At 37.7% G+C, this 26,665-nt stretch overlaps 1 protein-coding gene across 1 annotated transcript in view; it reads right to left on the bottom strand.

Annotated features, from left to right (window-relative positions):
• The window catches only part of LGR5 (leucine rich repeat containing G protein-coupled receptor 5), a 152,570-nt gene extending 126,168 nt beyond the window's left edge, over positions 1-26,402 (bottom strand). The window contains exons 1-2 of the mRNA XM_008632814.2: positions 26,291-26,402; positions 22,238-22,306 (exon numbers count right to left, since the gene is read on the bottom strand). Of these exons, the coding sequence (XP_008631036.2) occupies positions 22,238-22,306; positions 26,291-26,402 (181 nt within the window). The remainder of the gene's footprint in view (positions 1-22,237; positions 22,307-26,290) is intronic.
• Between the last annotated feature and the right edge of the window lie 263 nt (positions 26,403-26,665).

Below are 26,665 nucleotides of genomic sequence, written 5' to 3'. Positions count from 1 at the left end.
GGAAATAAGGTGGTTTTCTCTGCCCATATATTTTTCACTGCCCCAGCTCCTCCTGAGAATACAGAGAAAGTGAAGAGTAAGGCTGACACTGTCCTTCCAGTCCCTGCAACTCATGCCATGTACAGCAACCTACATGATCAGTGCCTAAGCCCAACATTTTCCCTAGGCAAGCAGCATCAACTCAGACAAAAGATACGATAGGTTATGCCAAAAAAAGGGGGAAAAACCATTAAAAAGGCATCTGGAGACAAAAAGATCGTCACATGGAAGTGAGAAATGAAGGGCTTATGTTCCACAGTGGACAAGGAGGCACAGCCAACCAACTCACTGTAAGCCAAATGCCATTGTACCATCTATGTCCATGGTTCAGCATCTATACATTTCTCTTAGATATGTCATATTCTATCACAATGAATGACAGTGACAAGGTTAGACTAATAAAATATGGTGCTCTTTAGGACACCAAATTGGAGCTATAAGTCATGATGTGGCTTAGGCCCTTCATTTTTAGAAATGTAATGCATGTTTGAGTAACTTATTATCTCTTATGCCAGGCAACAGATTCTTGGAAAAACAATACAACTTTTCCATGAAATTAAAATGGGAAATAGTCATAACAAAGACTTAACTTCAGAAAAACAGTTTTACTGGCGTTATGCACTATGAGAGGTATACCTTAGTCAGACAATTTAAAAAGTTTTGAGCTGGTGTTCAAAAAGTACTTTGGAAATAATTTTCTATGTTAAACATAAAATTACTGAGCAGTTCATTACTGTCAAAGTCATTCAATACATATTTCATTGACTCTAATTCAGATCTTCTGAGTGTTGTATTTTTGACAAAATACGTGTGAACTGTCCATTTTTGAGCATCCCTGTAAGCCATCTGCAGCAGGAACACTTCACGGAACTTTCCACTGCTCGTTGCTTTCCTCCTCTCTTGGTGATTTCTTTTATGTCGTTATGCCTCAGTGGCTGTTAGGTGAGGGAACTGGATACAATGCTGGTGCTCTAATTAGGCTGTGGTGATCAGTCAGTGGAAATTGTTTTGCTTTTCTTGCACTGCTTTGTTTACCTTCCTGTTTGAAGTTCTAAATCTTTCCTGTCAGCCTCCACATTCCATCTTTCCGTGCACTTTAAGAGTTGAGTTTGGGGTGGGGATTACTATCTCCAAAACTGCCTGGGTATACAAACCTTTTTTCCTTTAAAAAATGCCACATTTTGCTAAGAAAACATTGTGAGAGATTCTTTGTATTTGGCTAAATCCCTCTGTTCTTACTGAGGATAATATGTACTAATGGTGATAAAATCTCACACACTCTAAGATCCCTTGGCCCCAAATAATTTCCTCTACCATAATCCTCAGGAGTGAATGTGTTTTTGAATTAATTGCCATTATGTGATCAAGATTCCTCCATATTAAACTGCTTTGCTGTTCAAAAGAGCTTGAATCCAGCCTTTTGATTGTATTTGTAGTTTTGCATATGCAGTTCTTCTTGTGCCAACTCTTGATATTCTTGATTTTTTTTCTCAATTTTTCTTATTGAAGTAAAATCCAATTGAAAATTTCAGAATAAACCCTGGTATTGTCAAACTTCATGTTTACATGCGCATGAATCACACTCAAATCAAGTAAAGCTGCTGGGCATGACACCACAGACTACAGATCTGACCGACAGAGGAACAAAATAGGGACTTGTTACATATCCTTTCTTTCAACTATTTTTATGCAACACTTTTCAGGTGAGAAACAATTACATATTCAATGCCTTTACATACATAAAAATGAGGAACCATTGAGCTCTTCTGTCTTTTACTGACTTGATGCTAAGCGTGGAGAGGATTAAGCCCTTTGGTGAAAGCCATTTCTACTGCCATAACTTTGTAAGTATGAGCTATAAAACTATAAATCGTTTTAAAACAAGGAGTGTGGAGCTGATGTGGCATATTTGTAAATCATTTGTATCAAAGAAAAATCTGCCAATCTGTGTTTCATAATATAAACCTAGAGATAATTCAAATAGAGATGTCTGCAGTTTTGAAATATTTTTTAGAGTAAGATACCGGTTTGTAATTAAAAAATGTGTATGAAGAAAATTTTTATTATTATTTTTGGAACTAACTGTAAATATTTCATTTAATATCTTGAAGTCAATTTTAGCTGCTTGCTTTCTGTCAGTGAATTTAGCCTGTATTAATGGACCCAGAAGAAAATAATTTTTTTCTGCTAAATTATTTGAATATTGAAGAATAAAAGTTCTATAGGCAACTTCTGTAAATTTTTGTACTAGAAACCTCATGCTGAGTTACGCTTAAAAATACTGAAAACAAAAGTAATGCTAGATATTGCTTACTTGATTAGAAGTAGAACTTTAGATTTTTTACTTGAGCCTACAGAGGAAAGGAAAGGTAAATAAAAATTATCAAATGAGGAAAACATTAGGGAGGTTACTGAAAGATTCAGGAAAACCACCAAAAATTTTCCAGGAACTGGATCTTATAAATTACTTCTTCCTCTCTGATGATTTCCCGTATGATTGTAATAAATTTAAGTCTTGTATAGTGCCGACTGTCAGCATTTAATAGCTAATCAGGAAAGGAAGCAGAGTCCCTGATGGTCATCCTACATAATTTCACTGCAAAGGGCTTTTTTGGTTGTTAATGTTTCTAATCAAACTTTATCCACTGATGCTGCAGGATATAATTGAGAAGAGCTCCCTGTAAAACTTGAAAAGCCAAGCCACTCTGTGTTTTATCTTTCACAGCTCTCTTCAAAACTTGTCCTTGCTGATACCTACAAAAAACCATCAGTGGGTAGACTTCTAGGGTGCAACCATAACTGTGTAGCAGACGAAGATTAATTTCACTTCTTATCACCATCTGAAATATTTTCTAGCCTTTTTTTCGTCTCTATCACTTTTCTCATCTTTCTAGAGTAAGGTTTTTGGAGGAGAGACTGTTTTTCTGTTGTGTTCTACAGTCATGATCCATGGCTAGGGCTCCTATTTGTTAAGTTAATGTAAGTGGAACCTTTTTATGCATTCTACTCCCTGAGAAAATACACCAAATATGCTCACATATGCTAAATATCTTACTTTTCTTTGCCAGTGATGCTTCAGATGGCACCCTGAAATACTTTGGTTTTTTCCCCAAAGATAAGTAAATGAGATTCAGCAAGGCACATGAGCAGACTGCCCTTCAAGCATGTAAAGCATGTTACTGCTAGGAACCAGTCCAATATATGTTTCAGTGCATAGTTATGTGTTGTGCTAAGCTGTGATAACATACATCTGCTTAAAAGTCAGCATGAATTCAGAACTTCACTGCTATGGGGTCTTTCTATGCTTAAAAGGCATTAAAATCCTGGGATGTGAAAGTGTACTATCAATTCAGGCCCTTTACCCACAAGATGTTACACAATTAAGTATATTTTTCACTGGAAAAGATGGAGGAAGAGGACACTGGACTTATGATAACAAAGGAAAGTAAATTTGTTTGGAAAATTGAGACCAACCACTGTGTAACTCCTGTGTCTGTTTTCAGATTCCACAGGACATGAGAAGAAAATGCAAGCTGTTTTCTTCCTCTTTCCAAAACTGTGTGCATCTGAGTGCATGGATAAAACCTCTGGACTTCAGGGATCTTGAAAAGAATTTGATTCTTCAAGTATTTCTCAATGTAGGTCACCTGAGAACATAGCCAGGCAAGAAACTGTCCCGCTTCACATACTGTTGAAGATTCTTGTGAACTACCATTGTGAAATTTTTTGGGCTTATACTCTTGTCTTATGTATGTGTCACACAAAAAGGCTGGAGCACTTTTTACACTTCATAAAATCTTTTAAATTTTTTCTTCTTTCTTTTCTTAGAACACAGTTCTGGTTCCTAAAGTAGAGTAAGGAAAAACAAATATGAAATAATCCATCAAATGGATACAAAACACTGAGTTGTACTTCTAGTTTCTTTCAACAGTTGGAGAAAAAACTCATTCTTATAGTAATGAAATCCTGAAGTGTGCATCACAAGACTGATCAGTCTTCCTGATCATAAACCTCAACAGAAAAATTATGACCTCAGAGAGTTAGTGAATGTCCTCATGCAGGGCATAATACCAAATATCATTCAAATGTAGTCAGATCTGATTAGCCTAGGTGAATGGTAAGCTCATTTTATATTTAAATTACAGCACTAATAAAAAATGTATGAAGGTGAGAGATTGAGAAGAGGGGGCTGCAGGCAAGTGCAAGAGGAAAAAATTCCATACTCTATTTTTCAGAATGTATTTGGAGAGTGCAAAACATGTCTGAATCCTCACATATATTATCTGTCTTTAGAATCAAACATATGAAAACTTACCATTGGTAAAAAGAATGGCCTAAAAAGTATATAAACAAATGAATACTGCCTTTGACTTAGAGAATGAATCAATACTTTTGCAATCCTGATGAAGCTCTTACTGATCATTAACATTGGTGTGAAAAGAATAGGTAATGGAAGCAATGTGTTGGTACAGATTTGATTGAATATACAGATTTTAATAAACCACTAAGTGAACTAACACAAGGACAGTGCCTGAGAAGGTACAGTACAGCACAAAAATGTATGAAAGGGGGGAACAATCTAGAACAATCAGAGACAAGGTCTTGTTTCTTCTTGCTTCTTTTCCCTATTTTCTTCCTTCTCAGAAGAAATAGGGTGTTTTAAAAGATAGTCAAATGGTCAAGGAGGAGAGTCATGGAACAGTACTGAAGAAATTGGATGGAAGCTTTGATAAGAAATCAAGATCTAGACGCTGGTGACATCATTAATGAAAGTCTCTATTACCTATTTTTAAAAAAATTCTATTTGGTAATTATATCTCACTGTGGATCCAGTACCAGGTCATGCAATGCAATAATTTCAAGACATGACTGGTTTTTTCAGGGAAAAAAAAAAAAAAAGAATTTTAGAATTCTTAAGGTTAGAAAAGACCCATAAGGTCATCAATTTCAGCCGTCAACCTAACACCACCACCATGTTCACCACTAAATCATGTCCTCAAATGTCATATCCACATGTTTTTTGAACACTACCAGAAATGGTGACTCAACCACTTCCTTGGAAAGCCTGTTCCAATGCTTGGCAACATTTTCCATGAAGAAATTTTTCCTACTATCCAATCTAAACCTCCCCTTGTGCAACTTGAGGCCATTCCTCTCATCCTGTTGCTTCTCACCTGGGAGTAGGGACAAACTCCCACCTCACACAAGCTCCTTTTAAGTAGATGTAGAGGGCAATAAGGTCTTCCCTCAGCCTCCTTTTCTTCACTCTAAACAACCCCAGTTTCCTCATCTACTCCTCACAAGACTTGTGCTCCAGACCCTTCACCAGCTCCATTGCCCTTCTGTGGACACCCTCCAGCACCTCAATGTCTTTCCTGTAGTGAGAGGCCCAAAACTGGACACAAGACTCAAGCTGCAACCTCACCAGTGCGGAGTACAGTGAGACTATCTCTTGCCTGGTCCTACTGGCCCCACTGTTTCTGATACAAATCATTAATTTTGTACAATATCATTGATATTGCTCATATTTCAGTGTTACCAGTCCAATTCTGCTAGTTTTACTTGGAAAAAATAGCTGTCTTTTTTTCCTGGTTGGCTTTGGTCTATTCTGTTTCCACAGCATTAGAAAAGGTTGCAAAATAACCAATAGAAAATTTCTGTACAGTAATTTTGCAGTCTTTTCTTAAGTGTTTATATTTCTCTTTCATCCTATTATTCATCATCAGTATTTATTATTCATAAAAGTAGTAGTTTGGAGTTCATCCAAATGTGTGTTTACATAAGGTCAGGAAAGACCTAAGTACAAAGACAAAAGACCTAAGACAAAAACCTCAGTAGACTTAACTCTAAAGAAAGGGTGTGAAAGAACCTGTAAAAGGCCAAGTAAGAAATGTAGGATTTCTTCAGAGAAGGGAAAAGGTGAGACAGATGTCCATTCCTGGGACACAGGCGTGTGGATCTGACTATGTACAGTATATGTTCAGTCACTAAAAAAGTAACTCCAAGGCTCTGAATCAAATTTTGTATAATTATCTCTATGCAGCCAGAGTTAAGCCTATAGCTGCAAATCTCATTGCTTCTGCATTTTCTTGGAAACTATACCCTTCAGAGAGTACTCAAAAGTTAGTTCCTGCAGCACCTAAGGCATATGTTGGATATAGGAAAGCCCATTCTGTCAATGGCACTTTCTTGTGGTGGTCAGACTTGTGAAGAATAAAATGATGTAATGTTGTCATGAACCAGGCCAATAGTTATCACATTTAGTTAGCCTGTTAGATGGTGTCTTTAAAGAAATGTCACATTATTTCTGTTAATATCTATATATTTTTTATTTCTAGTTTTATGGATGGCAATCCACATATGGCAGCTAAAGGTTATTTTAATTGTAATTCATATTTAAGGGCCTGCTTTTGCAGGAATTATGTCAAGAAAAATGTTGGCAAGTTCACAACAACTGCAAGATTGGGCAATAAGGGAATTAAAAAGATTTGTAAAAAATCCCAGTGACTAAGTGCCTATTTCACTGCCTGTTGTATCCTGTTATATCCAGAGAATGGAAAAAGGAAATTCCATATTGACTAGATTGAGCTGTACTTGCCATCTCAGTAATGAAACCATCATGCAATTCTTTCAAATGAAACCTCAGTTAAACTGCACAACTATTTATTTTTACTTTCACACTGTAAAAATCCAGAACAGCAAGTGTCCAGGAAAATGTATTCATTGGAAAGAAGCTACCAAAGTCTGCGTTTTTGACTGTCATCTGCAGCTTATTTCACACACCTCCCAAAAAGCAAGAAGTCAAAAATGGAAACTGCATGGGTGGTTTATTACTCAGCATTGGGCTCCAACTAAGTCTTCTTGATGCAATTGTCTTCTTGATAGAAAACAGATTGATTATTTGTTTCCCAAGTCCATAATTATTTGAACTCATTATATTTCAGAAAATTTGAAAATGTTTCAGATTGTGCATATACTCTCACACACTCCTGTATTTAATTTTTGGGCCTGGCTCTCCTCTTCCTGCTAACTCATATAGTAATTTACAGCTTTGCAGATGTAAGAGGGTGTATCAGGTAAACAAACAGATTTTGATTTGCACAGGCCCTCTGTTACACTGAATTTGAAATATTTTTACCACAATATGACACCTGCATACTTAAATTTCCAGTGAAGTTCTTTTCCATGATCAGTACCATCTAACATAGTTTTTCAGTAAATGTTCAATGTGGTGATGTTAATAGCAACAATTTCCCTTGAAAAAAGGCAATTTCTTTGTTTCACTCTGTTTTTAGAGAGATCTGTCTGCTCATTTCCTGTGCCACTACAGTTTCAGTGCCACTACAGTTCCTGTGCCACTACAGTTCCTGTGAAGAATGTTGTAACTTAGGGCAGCTATGCTATCCACACAAAGAATTTTGGACAGGTTAATACTATTGTGCAATATTGTGCAATATTAATGCGTTGTGCTATAACCAGCACAAGTTCCTGGGCATTGCTGTGCCAGGAAGAAATATTTTTGATGCCTTGTTAAATAGCATTTTCTACTCTCAGGATTTGTGTGTGTGTGGGAAAAAAAAAAATCTGTATATTCTAAGAGAAAAAGAAACAAAAGTGGGCAAACAAAACTAAAAAAAAAGGCCCTTTAGGCTTCTTTTTCACCACTTTTCACCATAAATTTGATTTTAAGTGTGTTTTGTTTTACTAGAATATTATCTTTATACTGGAGTTTAGTAGATCACATTAGAAGTCAGGAGTCAATGACTGACTCCTCTATGCTGGGTACAAAGAAAGATGAAGAAGACTGATTGTTACACTTATGTAGTCTTTCCTGGAGTTCTCTTGGTTCTGCATAGCTGCTTATCCCTCAATATTAGCAGTACAGACCATTCCAGCCTTCACAAAACATTGTCCAAATATCTGTTTCTGAGTAGCTCATTAATTTTCAGGGAGTTGCCAGCTATGCTACACAGTAGGTGGGAAAAAATGTTGTGGTGCTTGGGTGTGATGCCAACAATAACTAGCTATTCACAGCTATGATTTCTCACCAAGTAATTATAATTTTGCTTTACTAGGAGAAAGAAAATAATACTAAGAATGAATTTTTTAAACACATTTACTTATTACCAAATCATTCTTAAGTTTTCTTTGGGAAAAGGAGCTAGAAGCCTTTCTTATTGGGTGGAAATTTCCACTAACTTTCTTGGAAACTCCAGACGTGCTAAAAATACAGTGTCTGTACACCTCTGTGTCAAGGATTATCCTATTTTTCTAGTAGGATGCATTCTCTATATAACATAGACATCTCATAGCTGTATCATGGTGTTTATGAGTTTTTTGGCACTGTTTCCTTCCCAATTACACTTTGGGAATTCCTGAAGGTGGCTATTCTGATATTCAGTAAACTTCCTTCTGAAAACGTCACTGCTTCTTCGCATCATAACAATGTACTGTTAGTGTAACGCTGCTTGTCTCAATTTATCATTGCTACGTTTGTCTGGTCAAGGACCATGAGGATACAGTGACAGTCAGGTTTGTGTCCTCTTTTTCTTCCCTATGTAACTGCAGTTTCAACTACTGCTAGACTGTATAATTAATTTGCAGTCCTTGTAAATGCAAAACTTCCCAGTAATATCATAGAAGTGAATTTTGCATTTTTTTGATCCGTATTTTTTTGCAGATCCTTTCTAAGTCATTACCTGTCCATTGTTGCAGGCATTTCTTCACTTCCACATTTTATATGGACAATGTTTGTTCTTTTAAATTATAAGAATTTTGGTACATCGTCTTTGGGCAAGATTTTTTTGAGGTGCCTAAGGGTAAGCCCTGAAGTCTCCATTTTGCTCCAGTTTAATCACTGGGAAATGTGGACAGCCATGCATTTGGGAAATTCCAGCCATTGTCCAAATACAGACGTGGGAGTTTAAACTCCTATTTTTGAAGAATTTGACTACATTAATTACAGATTTTGATTTATGCAGAGGGACCACTACTGTGTCCCTACTCTTTTAGATAATGGAAAATGTGTAAAAACATTAAAGAAGATACAGGAAGGGATTATGTGGTGAGGTCTGCATTTTGCCCTGATATTTTGCTAATGCTAGGGATTGGGAATGAAAGATGTTAGTGCCTCAAGTAAGACAGGAGACAAAGATTACCAGCTGCAGAATTTGTGGGATGAGTATTATCTTCCAGAGCATTTATGGCAGAAGGTACTTTTGGCCGAAGTGTTACTCGCACTCCTAGAAGAGAAGTTGGGACTACTATAAGAGCAACCAAAAGTCAAGTCCAACATTGGGGATGGGACATTACGGAGCAGGAGAATATGGCACAAGTAATGGCAGAGGTGCAGATAACTTCTGATGATGGAGATGTGGAAAACAGAGTTTGGTGGAAAGAAAGATCCAAAGAAACATCCAAAAATAAGTAGTACTACCTAGCAGAAGAAAAACAGGATATTAGAATAGAAATAGGATAACAGAACACAGCTGCTACAGAAAATATGAAAGGCAGAACAGAAAGGAGGAAGAGAGTGCTGATGCAAGAAAAAAAGATATGAGTATGAAGCATAGCTGTGGATTAGAACCCAATGGAGAAAATAGACAACACACATCTGATTTGAAAGAGAAACACAGATGAGATGAAATTAGTTTCAAACAAGAAGAAGGACCCTCTTTAGGGCCCTCACGGAAAATGATTGTGTGATTGGTATTCCTCACTAAGAAGAATCCGTGGGCTTGTGTCCAGAACAGGCCCAGAGAACAAAAAGGCATGCTGGTTTTTAGGTTCTGGGATGCATAGAAGTAGAGACAAATTGACAAAAGGTCCTTATTGTGGGAAAAATATAAACAGCATTGCTGTTTGCATTAGGCCAGACAGGTAGCATTTTAAGAGAAGCAAAGCAGGGAGCCTCAATAGCATTGCTATCTTTTCTAGTGAAAGAGAAAAAAACAATGACAATATAAAGAACTGGGCTGCTGAGATGGTTTGTGGGTTCCAGGTTATGGAATTAAGTTGGAAATTTACAAGGAAAATTTTAAACAAATAGATGCAGATAGAAGGTTGAGCGACACATAATCTCCAAAGAAAGCTCATATTTTATTTCACAGCAACAGTGAAACTAGGTAAAGGGTAGAAAAAATACACCTAAAGGGTAGAAAGTTTAGGAATAAAAACAAATTATTAATGAGTAGAGTCACAGTCAAGTGGATGCTGCAGCTAAAATAATGTAATTTAGCCAGAGAATTGAATGAAATCAGAAAATAGAATTGAAACAAGTAAAGACTGAAAGAAATAAGGTAAAGAACCTAAAAAACATAATGAAGGAATGTGAACAGTGGATGCACATGAATTTAAGTATTATAGAGAAAAAAAGAAGTGTAATAGAAGAGCCAGAAGGACTGAGAAATACTTGCTGAAGGATATGCGGTATTCAGAGAAGAAAGCAAATGCATCGGGCAGGCATGACATATTTAGATGTAGAATGCTGAAAAACAGTGAGATAAAGGAGCTTATATAGAAGACATTAGATATTCAATCTGGGGAAGAAATAAAAAAAATTATTTTATGAACAGATCTTGAAGGTCAGTTTCACACGTTGCAACTGTTCCCTTTAACCTAAATATAGAAATAATTTTACTAGGCATTGTCTTGGGGGACATTAATTTCCCTAACACAAATTGCAGAGCAAATGCTATTGGTAGTTTTAAGACCATCAGTAGTGCTGAGAAGAGAACAATGCAGCACATTTGGGGACAGATTTTATTTAGCAGTTTTACTGTAGAAAGTGGTACAAAAGTCTGGAGGATGATTATGATGTCTCATGATGCTATAAAGTGAAGAGGTATTGCCAATATTCAGCACGATCAGACTGTCATATGAGGAAGATTGTAATACTTTGAGAATTACAATGACAGATGGAAATGGGTGTATGTTACAAGGAAAAGGTGCAGGTGTTTTTGAAATGAACCAGGGATTCATTAGCTAAAGACAACAGAAAGATGGAAAGATGTGGAAGTGCTCACTTAGGGCTGAGAAGAATCAGTAACACTGGCTGAACACAGGACCACCCTGCAATGCAGAAGTTGGAGAAGACACATGTGACCATAGGACATATTATTAATGAATGGGGAAGAAAGGCAATCCTTGGCTGAGCAACTGCCCTCACCCATACCCATGGAAGTGAGCGCCCCCAAAGCAGAAAAGGGATGCCTGATTGACGGGGAGTTGAGATTCTTAGGAAAAATTTAAAATAAATTCTAAAGAGGAAGAAGACTGAAAGAAAATGTCGTGGTAAATACACTGTGTGTTCAAATCAAACTGGGAAGAAGAAAGAAGCATTTTAGTCACTAAAATTGCAAGATTGTGGAGCAGTCCTGCTAGTGCAACAGGCAGGATGCTAGCAGTTTTACGAGCAGCTTAATGAATGGGACATGTCTGGAATGTAGGGGACTCAGTGACCCAGACCCAATAATACTTGTGTTGGTTATAGTACTGAAATTATATTTTAAAAAGTTCGGAAAAATCAGTCGTTGCTCTAATGGCCAAATTGGTCTGGATGGTCTCAGAAAAAGAACGTCGTCCCCATATTTGGCTGAAACTCCTTAGAATGCTTATTTCTCTTGCATTTTCATGAAGGCAACACTTTTTCCTGTCTCTTCCACTCAGGAAATAAACTCTTTTCCAATGCTGTAATGGAGGACTGTAAAACCCTCCATCAGAACCTGTGATGCGAACCAGGCATCTATCCTGTTGCACGACACAGCATATCATCTGTGTCTTGGATGCAGTTAAAAGTAAGAGCTACATCCATTAATGCGCTTATTGATGCTTTCCTTGCAATATGACTCAGTGTTGGGGAGTACATACCCTGAATTACATTTTTTAAAAAATCTAATCACAACATGTTGCACAAGGATTCAGTTGACTCAGTTTTCCATTTTTTAAATGAACTAAATATCAGATTCTTTGATAATATAAACGACTTTAGCTTTTGGAATGGCCTATGCCAGCTGAGGATATGCCTCCATCTCTCCTAGCAACACCTAACCTCAGCTCACTCTAGTATTCAATGCTTTATCTGGAACAGGCTTGGCTAAATCCTTCTGCCTTCTTATAAAGTACTAAGTGATTTTAAAACTACTAGAGCAACCAGCAGAACTTTTCCTGTTGCAACAGAATCCTCTGCCTGCAGAAAAATCATGGCATTATGGAAGCATTTTGTGCACTGGTCATGTTTCCACACTTGAAGTAGATAAAAGCCATTTGCCATATGTGAACAGTAAGAGTAGGCTAGCACTGAGGTATGTTTGCTGAGGCTCTTCATCCAGTGAAAAATAAAAGGACCTACTTCTAAATACAGATCTCTTGGGATTAAGGAATTAAAATCAGATTTTTTATTTTTTCCACCCTTTACTCTACCATCTCCAAATATAGACCAGTTAGAGTGGAAAATCTAACTCTTAGTGCAAATGTACTGAGTACACAAAATTGGTATGTGCCTATATATTGGTAGGTTAACCACTTTTCATGCTCTGTTGGGACTTCTAGACACATGTACTCAGACAGATATTTATGTGCTGGGATTTTTCACATAATTTAGGGGTATGCAAGCTCCTACTGCTAGTTTAAAAATATAAATCCATTTATAAAAACATGTGCAGCCAACACAAAATTCTGTACATGTGACAGCATTGAAATCATGAATTAACCAAATGAGATGAACAAAGTTAAGTCTGAGAGTGTATAAACTCAGCAGGATTCTAGACAAAAAACAGAGATTTTAAAATAAAAAAGGAAATGTTTATGTTGGATGATACTGCAAGTAAAAACAATACCAGCAACGACAGTTCTTTCATTCTATAGCACCCAAATGTCCCAAATTCTCCATGATATCCAGCCATGTGCCATTTTAAAACAAAATTACCTTCCCATAATTACTAATTTTAACTAGTAATATGTGTTCCCAAGCACACACTTGTATTTATATGTAGAGAGATATCACTGACCTGTGTTTTTCATTTTGCTAATAATTTAAAATATGAGAATTCAAATTAATCTGTGTTTGTCTCCTTGGTTAAAATAGTTTGCTACTCAAATATCTGAATGCTGTAGCTTTTAAGAAACTGTACGAAACTTATACATCATGTGACCACAATTGCTGTCTGATGAACGGAGATTGTACGTGTATGTACAAAGAATTTTTCTGATGGTTTGAATAATTTTGGAGTGGCCTTGTAGTCCTTATTCTACTCATTAAAACTAAGAGGCATTTGGGATGAATGATTATACTACAGGAGCAAGTTTCTCAGATGTCATTTACTCTCAGGTGCTATTTTGCTGGCATACAATGATTTGGGTTATCACTACCTTGTAGCATGTAAATACTGAAATTTGCACAATTTTTTTTTTTTTGCAGTATTAATGCAAGAATAATATTAAAGATGGAGGAAAGAGTAGGCTATCTGTTGTGCTCCTACCCCCTTGCATCTGGAAATCTCTTAATTTCATATATTGAAAGTGTTTGTGGAATGTTTTTTACAAAGTGTAAATGGTGGAAGAGGATTTTCTGAATGAGGAAGTAAGATGGGGCACAGAGGACCATAAAGTCTGAAAAGTCTAGTATAAAGCCCATTTGCCTGTTGAAATAACTGCTATTTGCAGCTGAGAAGGCTCATCAGGTTCCAAATATTTGGCTGCAATTCTCTTTCCATAAACATTGGAGTCACATCATTCTTGTCTACAGGGCTCAGCCACACCTCTTCTGCCTTTGCCTGCCTGCCTCTAGTGGTGCAGCCAACACTACAGTCCAGAATACTGTCCTTATCGTTCTTAGCTCCTCCTTTTAAACCTTTTAAAATTTGTTTTGGGGCTGCAACAGGCCATCTTTCCCCCACCTCTCTCCAATTTGGAGTTGCTGACCATTGGCAAAACAGGTTTTTCTTATGCTTTATGTGACTCTGATCTTAACCTACATGTTGATAGAAATAGCTGGTGACATTTTAACTTTCAAGAACAGTTTGAAGCTCTAAGAGCTATCTCCGCCCTGTTGACCTATTTAGCCTAAACAGATTGCCAAAACTTTGGAGATGCCAAAGGTTGTGCTAGTGAGTTCCATTTGGGTCTCCCACCCAAATAAAAGGGTGGGGAAATCCAGATGCAATGTCATTCGGGAAGGCCAGAAGCCCTGTAAGACTCCATGAAAAATATTTATTTTTCATTTTTTAATCCAAACCAGAATAAACAGCACCACATCTTTTTTGCCTTAAACTCAAGCACTAGAGAAATTTGGACCACCACTGAAGGTGGAAATTCTACATACCTGACCTTATTGTCATGTTTTTAAGCAGAACCACAATGGTTTTAGTGAAGTGTTTTGCTTAAAGCAGAGGACAGTCTAGCACTTGGGAAGTTTTGGCTGTTTGCATTTTAATGTGCATGATAAAATATTTTGACAGCTCTTTGCCTGTGTGTTGACAACATATGTGCAGATAGTATTACCTATAGTTACCTTGTGAAAAGCGAATTCTGGAAGGTATCTGCTTGATCCTGTCCATGGTAAGAAAGTCTTCTCACTTCTCTGCATTTTAAGTACAGTATAGATAGACAGACAGATAGATAGATAGATAGACACAAAACTCAGCATGCCACCAGTGCTAGTGGCTGACACTAGTGACTGACAGGCTCTGCCAAAATGGACTGCTCTCATCCTTTCCCCAATAGCTGTTGGAGGAATCCTGGGAAGGGCTTCCTTATGCCATAGATATCCTGATCAGAAATGCAGCTACAAAATTCCTCTAGAGCATTATGTAGATGATGCCTACTGATTGCCTCCTGGAGGTTTTCCTTATTCTGATTGGTACTGGGTTTGGTTGGGAGAGAGTTAAATTCATTCATAGAAGATGGTGGGGGGGTTGTGTTTTGGATTTATGATGAAAACAGTGTTGATAACATTGGGATGTTTTGGTTACTGTTGAGTGATTAAACAGGGTCAAGGCATTTTCTGCTTCTCAGACTGCCCCACCAGTGAGTAGGCTGGGAATGTGCAAGAAGTTGGGAAGGGACACAGCCAGGACAGCCAACCCCAACTGAGCAAAGGGATATTTGAGACCATGTGGTGTCACCCTCAGCAATAAAATCTGAGAGGTGGAAGATCCATGGGGGCTTCCATTACTAAGGTACTGGCTGGACGTCATTAGGTTGCTGGTGTGCAATTATTTTTCTTTTGAGTCATGTGGTTTTTTTAGTTGTCAATTTTCCCCTCCAGTTTTTCAAATAATTAAACTGTCTTTATCTCGACACATATTTTCTCACCTTTACCCTTCTGATTCTCCCTCCATCTTGCTGTGAGGGTGTGAGAGAGCGACTGCATGGTACTTAGCTGCTTACCATGGTTAAGCCATGACAAGAATTGAACTGCCATATGAGCCCATTAAGTTCCCTTAAATCCCTGGAAATCATAGTTCAAAATGTGATTTGGGTAATTGTCATGAATGTGCATCTACAGTGCTTAACTGGCCTTGTTTCTGCTCTGCTGTACTCCTAACCAGTATTATTCTAATAGCAGTCGAGGAAAAAAAAAGAATGGATGAGATTTATCTGACTAAATATAAACACCTAAAATAAAAATAATCACTTCTGGCTGCCTTTGTAGTCAACGGAGAGAAACAAACATTTATAAAGTATGATTTATCTCATTCTTAGGTGGGTGTCTTTGCTGGTTTTGGGTGGGGTAGAGTTAATTTTCTTCACAGTGGCTGGTATGGGACTGTGTTTTGGATTTATGCAGAACACAAGGTTGATAATATAGAGAAGTTTTTGCTGTTGCTGAGCAGGGCTTACACAGACCCAAGGCCTTTTCTTTCTCCTTTTATGCTGCTGCACAGGTGAGGAGATTTGGGGTGCATGTAAGGATGGGAGGAGACACAGCCAGAATAGGTAACACCAGCTCACCAAAGGAATATTTGAGACCATATGACATCATGCTCAGTGTATAAAGTGGGGGGAAGAAGGGGGAGCTCTTTGGAGTGATGGTGTGGGGCTGGTTGCTGGTTGGGGTTAAACCACAATAGTGTCTAAACTAGTTTGTATGAATCATGTCCTAAAAATGCCTGATTCTCAACATAATAGGAGCCTCTGATGACAACTTCAGGTGTAGTTTTCTTCACTTTAGAAATCCTTATCCAAAGGGAGATGAAGTGAATCTCACATAAGGAGATCCTAAGAAGAGATAAACTACCACATAAGGCCAGACCACCTAGCTTAGTACCACCAGAGGCTGATGCCTGAGACAAGATACTTAAAGAATAATGCACGACCAAGGCAAGCAGTAGCTCTCTTTGTTATACTCTCCCAGCTTCTGGTAGTCAGCAGATTACAGTCTCCATGTACCAGAGGTTTCCCCCTGAATCATTGCTTATTATGATGTCTTCTATGCCTTTGTCTAGGCCAGTGAATTCATGTATCCCACTAGCCCTCACCATCAAACTGTCCTCTGAGGTTCAGGATTCTTGTTCAGGATTAAGAGTGTCCTACTACTCCTAATTTGCCCACATACAGAAACTATTTCAGTCTAATCACTCTGATACTTTTTATTGTATTTTCTCTATTTCTATTAATGTCTTCAACACATATGTACTGCTTGGATCATATAGATGTACTTTGTTCTTAGATTCCTTCCTAATATTTCCTAACATTCTAGCTGTCTTTTTTTGACCACTGCTGTGTATTACACTATTTTTGTAGGTAATTATTTACCATTACTCCAGAACTGGTTTCCTTAATAGTGGGAATTAATAAATAAATGTATCATAAGGAATTTTTTGCCTATGTGTATTGCTTTACACTTGTCAAATAAACTCCAAATTCTATTTTATCCCTTAGCCCTAGAAGATTCTTCTGCAATTCTTTGCATTTATCTTGATTATGGATACCCTGGTTTATCGTATATGATCTGCAAATATTGCTGCCTTCTTGTTCATCCAGTTCCTGAATAAATCTGTTAAACAGGACAGATTCCAGAGCAGTTTAACAATGGACAAGAGATATACTTCTATGAAAAGTGACCTCTTAGCCTCAATCTTTGCTTTGTGTATTTTAAGCAGTTATTTATCCTATAACAGCTGAGCTTTTTTATAAATTCTTTGACAGAGGACCTCACCATAGTCTGTTAAATTTTATGGTGAGTATTTGCTAGTTAGGAATTGAAGGGGCTTTTCACCACAGAGGGATAAAATGAATTGTAAAATATACATTGCATCATCCGAGAACTGGGGTTATGGGTAGTGGAGGAAAAGCACAGAAGATCATCTTATAATAAATAACAGAGGAATTGTGAGGAAAGGGGAAAGAATGGGAAAAAAAGATTATTGCTTTCATTAGATAATAATTTACTTTAAATAAGTTATGATATTAGTACTTGGAAAGAGAAGGTTCAAAGGAGGAATCTTTCCTCTCCCTGTTTCAAGCCTGCTGCTCTAGAGTCTGCCTGCCTGCCTGCTTCTAATGTGAAGCTGTAGCACACCATGCAAAGTATAAATATGGATTCCTTCAGAGGTTTGATGACATTTTTTTGGAAGACACAAAAATGTTTCTTGCAGATTTGTGATCTGCAAAAATTCAGCGTGTGCCAGTACATCGGGGACTGTGCCATAGATCACAGTTCAAAATTGCCAGTTCACTCTATTTATTTACCTGGGTTAATAGAAACAAAAGAATATTGAATTGCAATTAAGCTGAACTTGGAAAAGGATTTATGAAACCTTGTCAACTGTGTTATCCAACACAATACCATTTGTGGGAGAACAAAGATTGTTCATTTAGAATATGTTGAAACCGTAAGTGAAATCACCTTACAAATATTTTTTGTCCTTGAACGGATAACATCTGACAGAGGGGAAAGCAATGCCTAACCCACTATTAAACACTACCAGGTTACCATTATAGTTAATTAGCAAGGCATTACCCACAATCCTCTGAAGACAATCACTTTCTGGCTGTCACCCAGGCCTGCTGCAGTATAGGCTCACTGACTCCAGAAAACTGAAAAAAGTTGTTTTTCTGCAAGAAGCATGTTGTGAAAGAAGCCTGGTGAAGGTGAAACATGTGTTGTTACTTCATCTTTAAGAGACCAATTTGATCACAGCACTTTTGATGTTCATTTTAATCTCAGGGAAATTTTTACATCAATTTTAAAAGCATAACTCTATATACTAATTGCTTTTTCTCTTTGGCAGATACCTAACTTTAACTAGAAAATTAGTTTAAACTTATGCCATAGTTGAGAACTCATCAATAGAATATGAAAATTGGGTCACAGTTTGAAAAAACTGCAAGGTTTATTCACCCTATGAAGCAAAGAACTTCTTTGGAGATCTGGATGAGGGGACAGAGTGTATCCTCAAGTTCACTTATGGCATAAAGCCAGGAGGAGTGGCTGATACACCAGGTTTATTGGACTTCTCTACAAGGACGGCCTGACAGTAATGCTGAACATGTTTGTGTGGGACATGTGTGTTTGATCTTTGGATTGTGCCTATATGGCCCACTTCCTGACCAGGAAAGTGCCAGCATTACTGTGGCTGCAGCCCATTCAGCTGCTGAAATGAACAGAATGCCGTGCTTTAATCCGTGATGACATATCCTGGTTGCTAAAAAGGAGGGTCAGAGGCCATCAAGGTGCTAGCTCCCACGAAGCTGACTGGTATGTGGATGGACCATACAGTAAGCATGTCACTGGACTGTCAGACCTTTATCACACACAACTTGAGAACAGCTAAGCAAATACCAACGCTGACTACCGGAGACAGTAATTGAGCATAAAAAGGGATTGCTAAGGTTCTGTTCCTTACAGGGTTTCTGAGTCATAGTGACAAGCTATTTCTGATGAACATCCTGGTATTTAAGCCCCCATATTTTCAAGATGAATGTTCAATGGACTTTGAAAAGAACTCTTGCTTTTCCATTTCTTTCATACTTTTGATCCATACTTTTATTTTAATGTTATTCTGGCTGGTGATGCCAAAAGAAGTGAAGATCAGGAAAAACGCCTTATGTCATTACTCAGTAGTCTTGTTGCTCAACTGGGCTGCATTCTCCGTAACCTGCATTCAGTATTTTGCTCATTGAAACAGCAGTGTGCAGGTTGCATAACCCAGAACACATGTTGCATTATAGGATTTCTGTCAGGGGGATATTGGATAAGAAGACCTCATGTAGCAGGCGTGGTGGCTTAGCATTATTCTTTTGTGGAGCAAAATTTATTACACAGAGAGTATGTAAATGGGCTAATTCACCAAGGCTTCATGGCCTTGTACTGGTGACAAAGGACTTCTCTTTGACTTTTCTTGTTAAGCTGCTAATTGTCATTTGGCACTCCACATTGATACATGGGTCAGGGGTGGTAAGGGACAGAAATGGAGTATACGGGAGAAGACTATCCCAGCAAACTAAGGAGTCTTGGACAGATATTGTGCATAAGCTTGCCTGGGGTTCAGAACTTAGCCACCTCTTCCTCCAAAGCACACTGAGAGACTTCGTCTGGAAAGCAGGATCTACTCAAAATGTATGAACAAAGGCATTCCTCACAAAATTTGTTTGTGGGTGCTACCCTCACTATAAAGCTAGAGCAAGATAACACCCTTCCCATCCTCCTCTATTTAGTAATGTAATGTTGTTACCCTTCAGCTTTGAGGTAGGAAATCTGGATTTAGACCCTCTTAATCTTAAAGACTTGAAGATTCAGATCTCCCACTCAAGTGCCTTAAACCCTAGCTGTGGGGAAGCAAAGGGAAGTGAACTTAGTTCATTTTGTCAAAATAAATGTAATAAAGAGACCTAAGTCCAGAGAAAAAGAGGTAGATCTGGGCAAATTCCTGAAGGAAGCGAGTCCTGAACTTTTGATCTGTACTTTCAGTTGACTATTCCTGTTTATTATATCAAGAAGTCACTGCATAAAAAGAACTGAATTGAAAAAAACCCAAACCCAAACCCTTTTCAGGGGCCTAAGTATTTTTGAATCTACCCATACGTCCTTTCATTGCTAACTTTTATGGTGCTCTATTGCTTTGATGCCCCTGCTGTGAATTCCCTTCCTTTTGCTGTAGCAAGCATGGTGGCCTGTTACTGTAACTTTCTTTCTGAGAACAGTGACATGACTGTAAGCTGTGCCTGTACATGCAGAATATGTGGCGCAAGCTTTAGCCTCACTTCCCAGAGCAGAGGTATTATTACTACTTTGGCTCACTTGGTAATTTCACTAATGGCTGGGAGAAGAATAATGGAAACCTAGAGATTTGGCTCATGAGATACAGCTGCTATGCCGAGAGTAAAGCCCCCTTTGGAGATATCATTTGGGGCCAATTTCCTTATTTTGTAGTCAGGCAAAACTCCCATTGACGTCAATGGGAATTTTCTTTCCATAAAAAATGGGGGCTCGGGTTTGGCCCTGTGTTTTGTCAGCTTGGACCACTTCAGATAATGCCATTATTCTAAACACCCATTGGTGGGCAGAATGCCTCTGTAATGTATTTAAGATATCCTCAGGTTGGCATAAAGAGGTAAAATATGGAAAAATAAGTCATCAGCCAGCCTTTTATTCAGTCTTCCCTAATGCATCTTGTATGAATTGTTGGACCCCCTCATATGCATAAAGATAGTAGGTATTTTGAATTTAGTCTTTCAAAAATGCATTTTAAATCAGACATATGGTAATAGCTTGTAAGTAGAAATGTTAATAAAAATGCATTGCATTCAGGGATATTCATAAATGTGAACTGCTTACTCCACCCCAAGCTTAGGAAAAGTAAATGTTATCCATTTTCACATAATTTTTTAGCCAAAGTCTTTTAAGCATATAACTTTACAGCTTTCATAAAAAGGGCATAAAAATAAAAAATGTGTTTTGCAATGAATCTGCCACTGATATGAGTGTTCAATTAAATGGACCATGCAAGAAAAGAGGAAAGATTTGCTACTGGGGTATTGCCAGTGAGATCCTTTGACACTTCTATGGTCTCATGTGTTCCCGATCAAGCAGTACAGAGCACTGGAAAATCCCAAACCAATTAGCTTGAAACTAGAGCAGTCTGTATACATTTGATATGCAATCAGAGGACTCTGACTTGAAATGACTGGCACTGAACTACGGCCTTTCTATTAACTTACCTTAAACCATTTTTGCCCTTTTGTTGTCACAGAAATTCACCAACTCTATTTATATCCTGGAAAATTGCATGTTTCTGCTTAGACAACAGATTCAAACTGTGTTTTTACTAGTGGCAGCCATTTGGAATTCTTTCCTACCACATTGTATCCCATTTCACTTTAAATCTTCTCTTCTGGACACATACAAGATTCATACTTCTGTAAAATCTAGTTACCAAATCTGGTAATTTATCATTGACATTACCCAGCAAAATATGTAACTGGTTTTAGTCCAGCTCTTAATTTATGTATTTTGTTCCCATCACATAAATTTCAATTTTCCTGATGCAGTTGGGTGCAGTTCCCAGTGTAAGATACAGGCTGCCATACATGCCGTACTGCGTGTGCAGAGACAAGAGTGTCAGCTGCACTGTTCTGTCCTTTGTCTTCAGCCTCAGCCCTCCCTCCTGTTCTTCTGTGCAGCTGGTTTGAGGACAGATGACTATGAAATAAGGACTGTTAGTTGATCCATCTGAGCCATTGTTTAAACCCTTAGTAGCTGGTGGATGCTGAGACTGTCATGGCTCATAGAGCTGCCTCCCACCTTTGTGGTGCAGGTTCCTAGGAAGAATCAGGAAGGCAAGTTCCAGGGAAGAACAGACAGATTCTTTTGGTGGCAGAAAGCCTGCCTGCAATCTGACCTGGGAACCAATGCTGAGTTCCCATGGTTTCTCTACCTGTAATCTTTTGATTTTTGTGCAACCTCCTGAACACTAGATAGTGAGAGAGGCATTGGTTTGGGGACACAACCAATACTCTGCTGTCCAACCACTCATTCTGACTGAAGAAAGAAAAGGAAACCCTAAGAAAAGGATACATAAATATTTCCCTCCTCTACTCTGTCACACGCTCATACACACAGATGTATTCAGAGCATAGTAGAAGCTCTTAATGAAGTGTGAAAAACAGAATGCCCCAGAGAGTATTTTTCCTTGTGAAGCTAAAAAGTGGAAGTGCATCATGAATATATTTGTATTCTTGCTACCCACTGGCTTACCTTTCGTAAAGCTGAAGTCTTCCTTTTCCAGTGCTACAAATATGGAACCATTCATAATGATTACATTCCCTTAAAGAAAAATAAGAAAGAGAGAAAAAGAATTATTTATTGTGGCCAAGAAATGCACAAACTACTGGAAGAAGAATTTTGTAACTGTTTAACAAAATATAACAGAGAGGTTATCCCAGTCTTCAGCATAAAAAAATAGCCCCATGAGGAATTCAGCTTCTTGCTTGCTGTCGTATGTAATTTCATTCTGCTCAATATAGATACTGTTTAGTTTTAAGTATAAAAGTAGCATCAGATTTATTTTTCATTTGCAAGAAATCCCATTTCCATCAGCTAAAGTTTAATCTGCTATGATTGAATTTGTGTTCTTGGGCATAAGGAAAGATACTTAGATCATTTGTCAAAAAACTGACATGTAAAAGACCTGCCACTACTCTTCCAAACACGTCCGATTCAGATGCATCTTGGTCTTTGCTGGTAGAGAATGCAGTTCAAGATTTTTCTCTCTTCATGGTAACTCACTTAAGTTTCATTTTTAGCTGCACTGACTGCTGAATCCTGAGCAGGCACCTGGACTCCCTGCCCTGCATATGGAGAGTTGACCCCTACAGCAGAGAAAATGGGACAGATTTCAATCACAGGGACAAGTGCCACGGCAGACTTTGTGATTGTTAAAAATGTTTCCCTTCTCAGAACAGGACAACCTTGTCTATACTCCTCCTGGGAAAAGTCTCTGTCCTGTGCTAACCCCTCAGCACTATTGGGAGAGTATTAATTGTCTTGTCAAAACTAGGAAGTATTCTAACAATTATATTTAACAGATCATCCTGAGAAATTGTTCAAACCAATGTCCTGAGTGTAATTTTTTTACTAGCAGGAACGTGGCCCAAAATATCTCAAATCCACCCCATTAAACTTGGAACACTAAGGAGTACACTTGAACTGGTTTGCATGGCAAGCGCAAATTTTAGTGTGTTACGATTTCTCATTGGTCTTTCTGACCTAAACTGAAGTCTCACTCAGTATTGCCAGTTCTTGGGAACAGAGGAAAAATGGTGAAGACAAGTAAGAGCAGCATTAAGAAATAAACTCAAGCCTTTGAAAATGTTGAATAAATGTATCTATGTAATTTTCAAAACAAATGATGGACATATCTCTAGACTGCTGAAATAATATTATCCCTCCATTTTTTCCCATAACTCTATTCCTTTGTCTAACCAGGAATAATTCAATACAGCTGAAATTTGGGAGCTGAATTGAAATGCAACTGGGACTAATCCCAGTAAAGTTACTTGCCTAATGCCAACTATTGACTTCAGTACAATGAGTAATTTTCATTGCATCATGAGTGTCCCAAACACCTTCTATTCAACAGACCTCTTGGAAAAGTGAAGACTTCTTGTTGGGATAAATCCTTTTTATTTCTTTCTTTTTTACAGTACGTGTACGTTTTTCTGTGTAGAGACGACTTACAAAGAACTTAATCATCAAACTCCAGATGAAATTAACAGTAGTGTTCAGAACAAAGCAAGATGACTGGAAAACTGCAACTCTTTATGATTAATTTTCAGTCCCAGTGGGAAAATGAACAAATGTCATTAAAATCTAAAAGAAAACTAATTATATTTTGCATATCGCTATATGGACACCTTCAGAAGTGCAAGCTTGGCGTTCTCACATTTGTTGAAACAAAGAGAAAATATAAATTCATACTTGCAACTGTATTATTTTAAGTATTTCAGATCTTTAATCTATTCTACAGAGAAAAAAAACCAATCCAATAATAAAATTTTTGTAATTTCATGGCTTTAACTTCCTTTCTTGTGAAGTGGTCAAGAAGAGCATGTTTATTCTATTTTCATTACAGAAAATTTTGGCAAAAACTTTATTTTGGAATAACTTCCTTGGCATTTCACTTACCAGCGCAAAAAAGAATGAAGAGGGGGAAAGAAGAACTTCCACCTGTAAACTTTTTATTTGATGCTGCCATTATTCTGTGACAACCAGCAGCCATTCAAAATCTTCCTCAGTTACAAAAGAGAATGATATTTGCGTGTTAATATTTTTAAATTTTATTTCATTTCATTTTATTTTATTTTATTTAAAAAAAACTTTTACAGTATGTTTTGTTTACATGCAGCTTCGAGGTAACAGTTCACAGTCATCCTAAGACATGTTGTTTGATGAATCATCTAAAACTGCTCCTAATCTGCATGAGATATAGGCTTTAGGAACTGAAAAGAACTTCAGGAACTCACCAGTTCTGAAGAAGATCTTTGCTGTATTAGGATCAAAGCAAAAGTGTTTCTGCAATTCCTTCTCAGCAGAGAAATGTTTCAGGAAATCATCACTGGGTCAAAAGCATGTATGGTACATTGATGTACAACATCCCTGAACAGCATGTCTGTATCACATTAAATTCCACATTAGCCCAGTATAATGTGTGTGATGTATGGGCTTGACTATGCCTCTGCACAGCTAAAATAGATTTATAGATCAGTGTTTTCCTTATGTGTCAGGAGAGTTGCTGAAAAAAAGTACCCCATAGTATCAGGAAGTGGGAAAAAACTGGGAATGTGGTTGCATGTAAGGATAGAAACCCCTAGTAAACACTGTACTCTGAAACCGAAAGACTGTGGTGCTGTTATTAAGCCCATTAAAGCTAACAGGAGCAGTTCTGACCACGAGAATTAGTGCAATTCACATACAGACTTGGATTCTGTGAACAAGTTTGCATAAAACAAGAGCAAACCTGAAACCTTGTAAAAAAACCCCAAACTTGAACTGAACCAAGCCTTTTCCTGAGGGTTGAAAAAAATTTGATTAATTGTTTAATTTTCACATTCCTCATCTTTTCCATTTTCAGCTGGGAGAAAAAGGGGATAAGAGAGCATTTTGTGGTATTTTTACTGGCCTGACTGAAGCTGAGAGGTATTAGAGGTAATCTCATGAGAAAGTTTGACCTTGCAAGATTTCCGATTGATTTCCAAAGCCAAAAGATTCAGCTACATTTGGATAGACTTTGAACAAACATCCAAACTTCAGCATGACTGCCTGAAATGAAGATCCAAATGTTTTGATAGATCTTCCTTCTCTTCCTTGATGAGCACACATGTATATTGTGTGCACATTTGCACGTGTTATTTGTAATACTTGGGAAAATACATGTGCATTCAAGTTCTTGTCAGAGGGATTTTGGGGTTGAAGCGTTAATTCATCACTCAAAATAAAAGTTGATATGAAACATAAGTGCTAAGTGCTCTAGAAAGTACATTATGAAAAAATAGTTGAGCTATAGGCAGTCTTCAGTCTCATTAGGAAGTGAGAAGGAGATGGAATGGAAAAAATTAACTTGTCAACATAACCATATATAATTTTCAAAGAGCTCAATGTGAACACAAGATGTTGCAGTGACCATTGAAATAAATCAAAAAGCTGTGAATTGTTTCAGAGATTTATTGATTTAATTACCGATCATAACACAATGTGTTTGTTCTAAAGTAATCCTATAAAAAAGGAAAATCATGTATTTATGCAGCTCTTGAACTAAGAAGCAGATCCTTTGAAACTGGTGAGTTACAGACAGCGTGTAAATCTCGCATTTACTATGCAAAGCTTTCTATAGAGAAGTACAGCATCAACAGTGCATGCTAAATGTTAGAGATTCCAATTGAGATCTCTTTGACCTCAGAGTAGCCGAAGATTTCTCTATGATCTTAGTCATCACTGAAACCTGAAACAGGAAAGGAGCACACTGACCAGGAAGATGATTTAGCATGAGAAAATCATTGGTGCTTTTCAGTTTTACATGCAGACAGCACCTAAAAATAACTACCCTGAAATACTTGTACCAAGAGAGCAGGAGCCTGAAGAAAATTACCTGATACTCTTATCTGAATATTTTCCAGCATTTCAATATTTGAACATCCTGATCTGAAAAATTCATTACAGTTAAGCACAAGCTAAAGTCTCCCGAAACAGTTCACAGGCTGAAGGTTAGTGTGAACCTGGGACAGGTCTGCATAGATATGGAAGCCAGTATACCAGAGGCATTTTCCTCCTCAGGACATTCTGCTGAAAAACATTTGTTGGACTGAAGGAGCTTGTTGGGGCTGTCCAAAGAACCCACAAGCCATGTGATAGATGTTTTTGCCATAACTGCACAACACAGCTTATACATTTATTTGTACAGTACTTGTAATCCAGAAATTTCAAAGGTTTTGATTTTCAGGGACTTGGTTCATCCAAAATGGGACCAGAGTAAGCTTGTGTGTGTTCAATGTGAGCAATCAGGGTACGAGGCCCAGTGAAATGGAAAGTGAAGTAAGTGAATTCAACTTACTGTGTTAGACTAAAAAGTATCTCCTCCTATGAAGAATCGAGAACACCACAAGGATTCCCACCTATTTGACTTTTGGT

This window comes from Corvus brachyrhynchos, unplaced genomic scaffold, assembly GCF_000691975.1.
Source record: "Corvus brachyrhynchos isolate BGI_N302 unplaced genomic scaffold, ASM69197v1 scaffold32, whole genome shotgun sequence".
NCBI classification, from domain to species: Eukaryota; Metazoa; Chordata; class Aves; order Passeriformes; family Corvidae; genus Corvus; species Corvus brachyrhynchos.
This window is presented reverse-complemented; position numbering and strand designations above follow the sequence as displayed.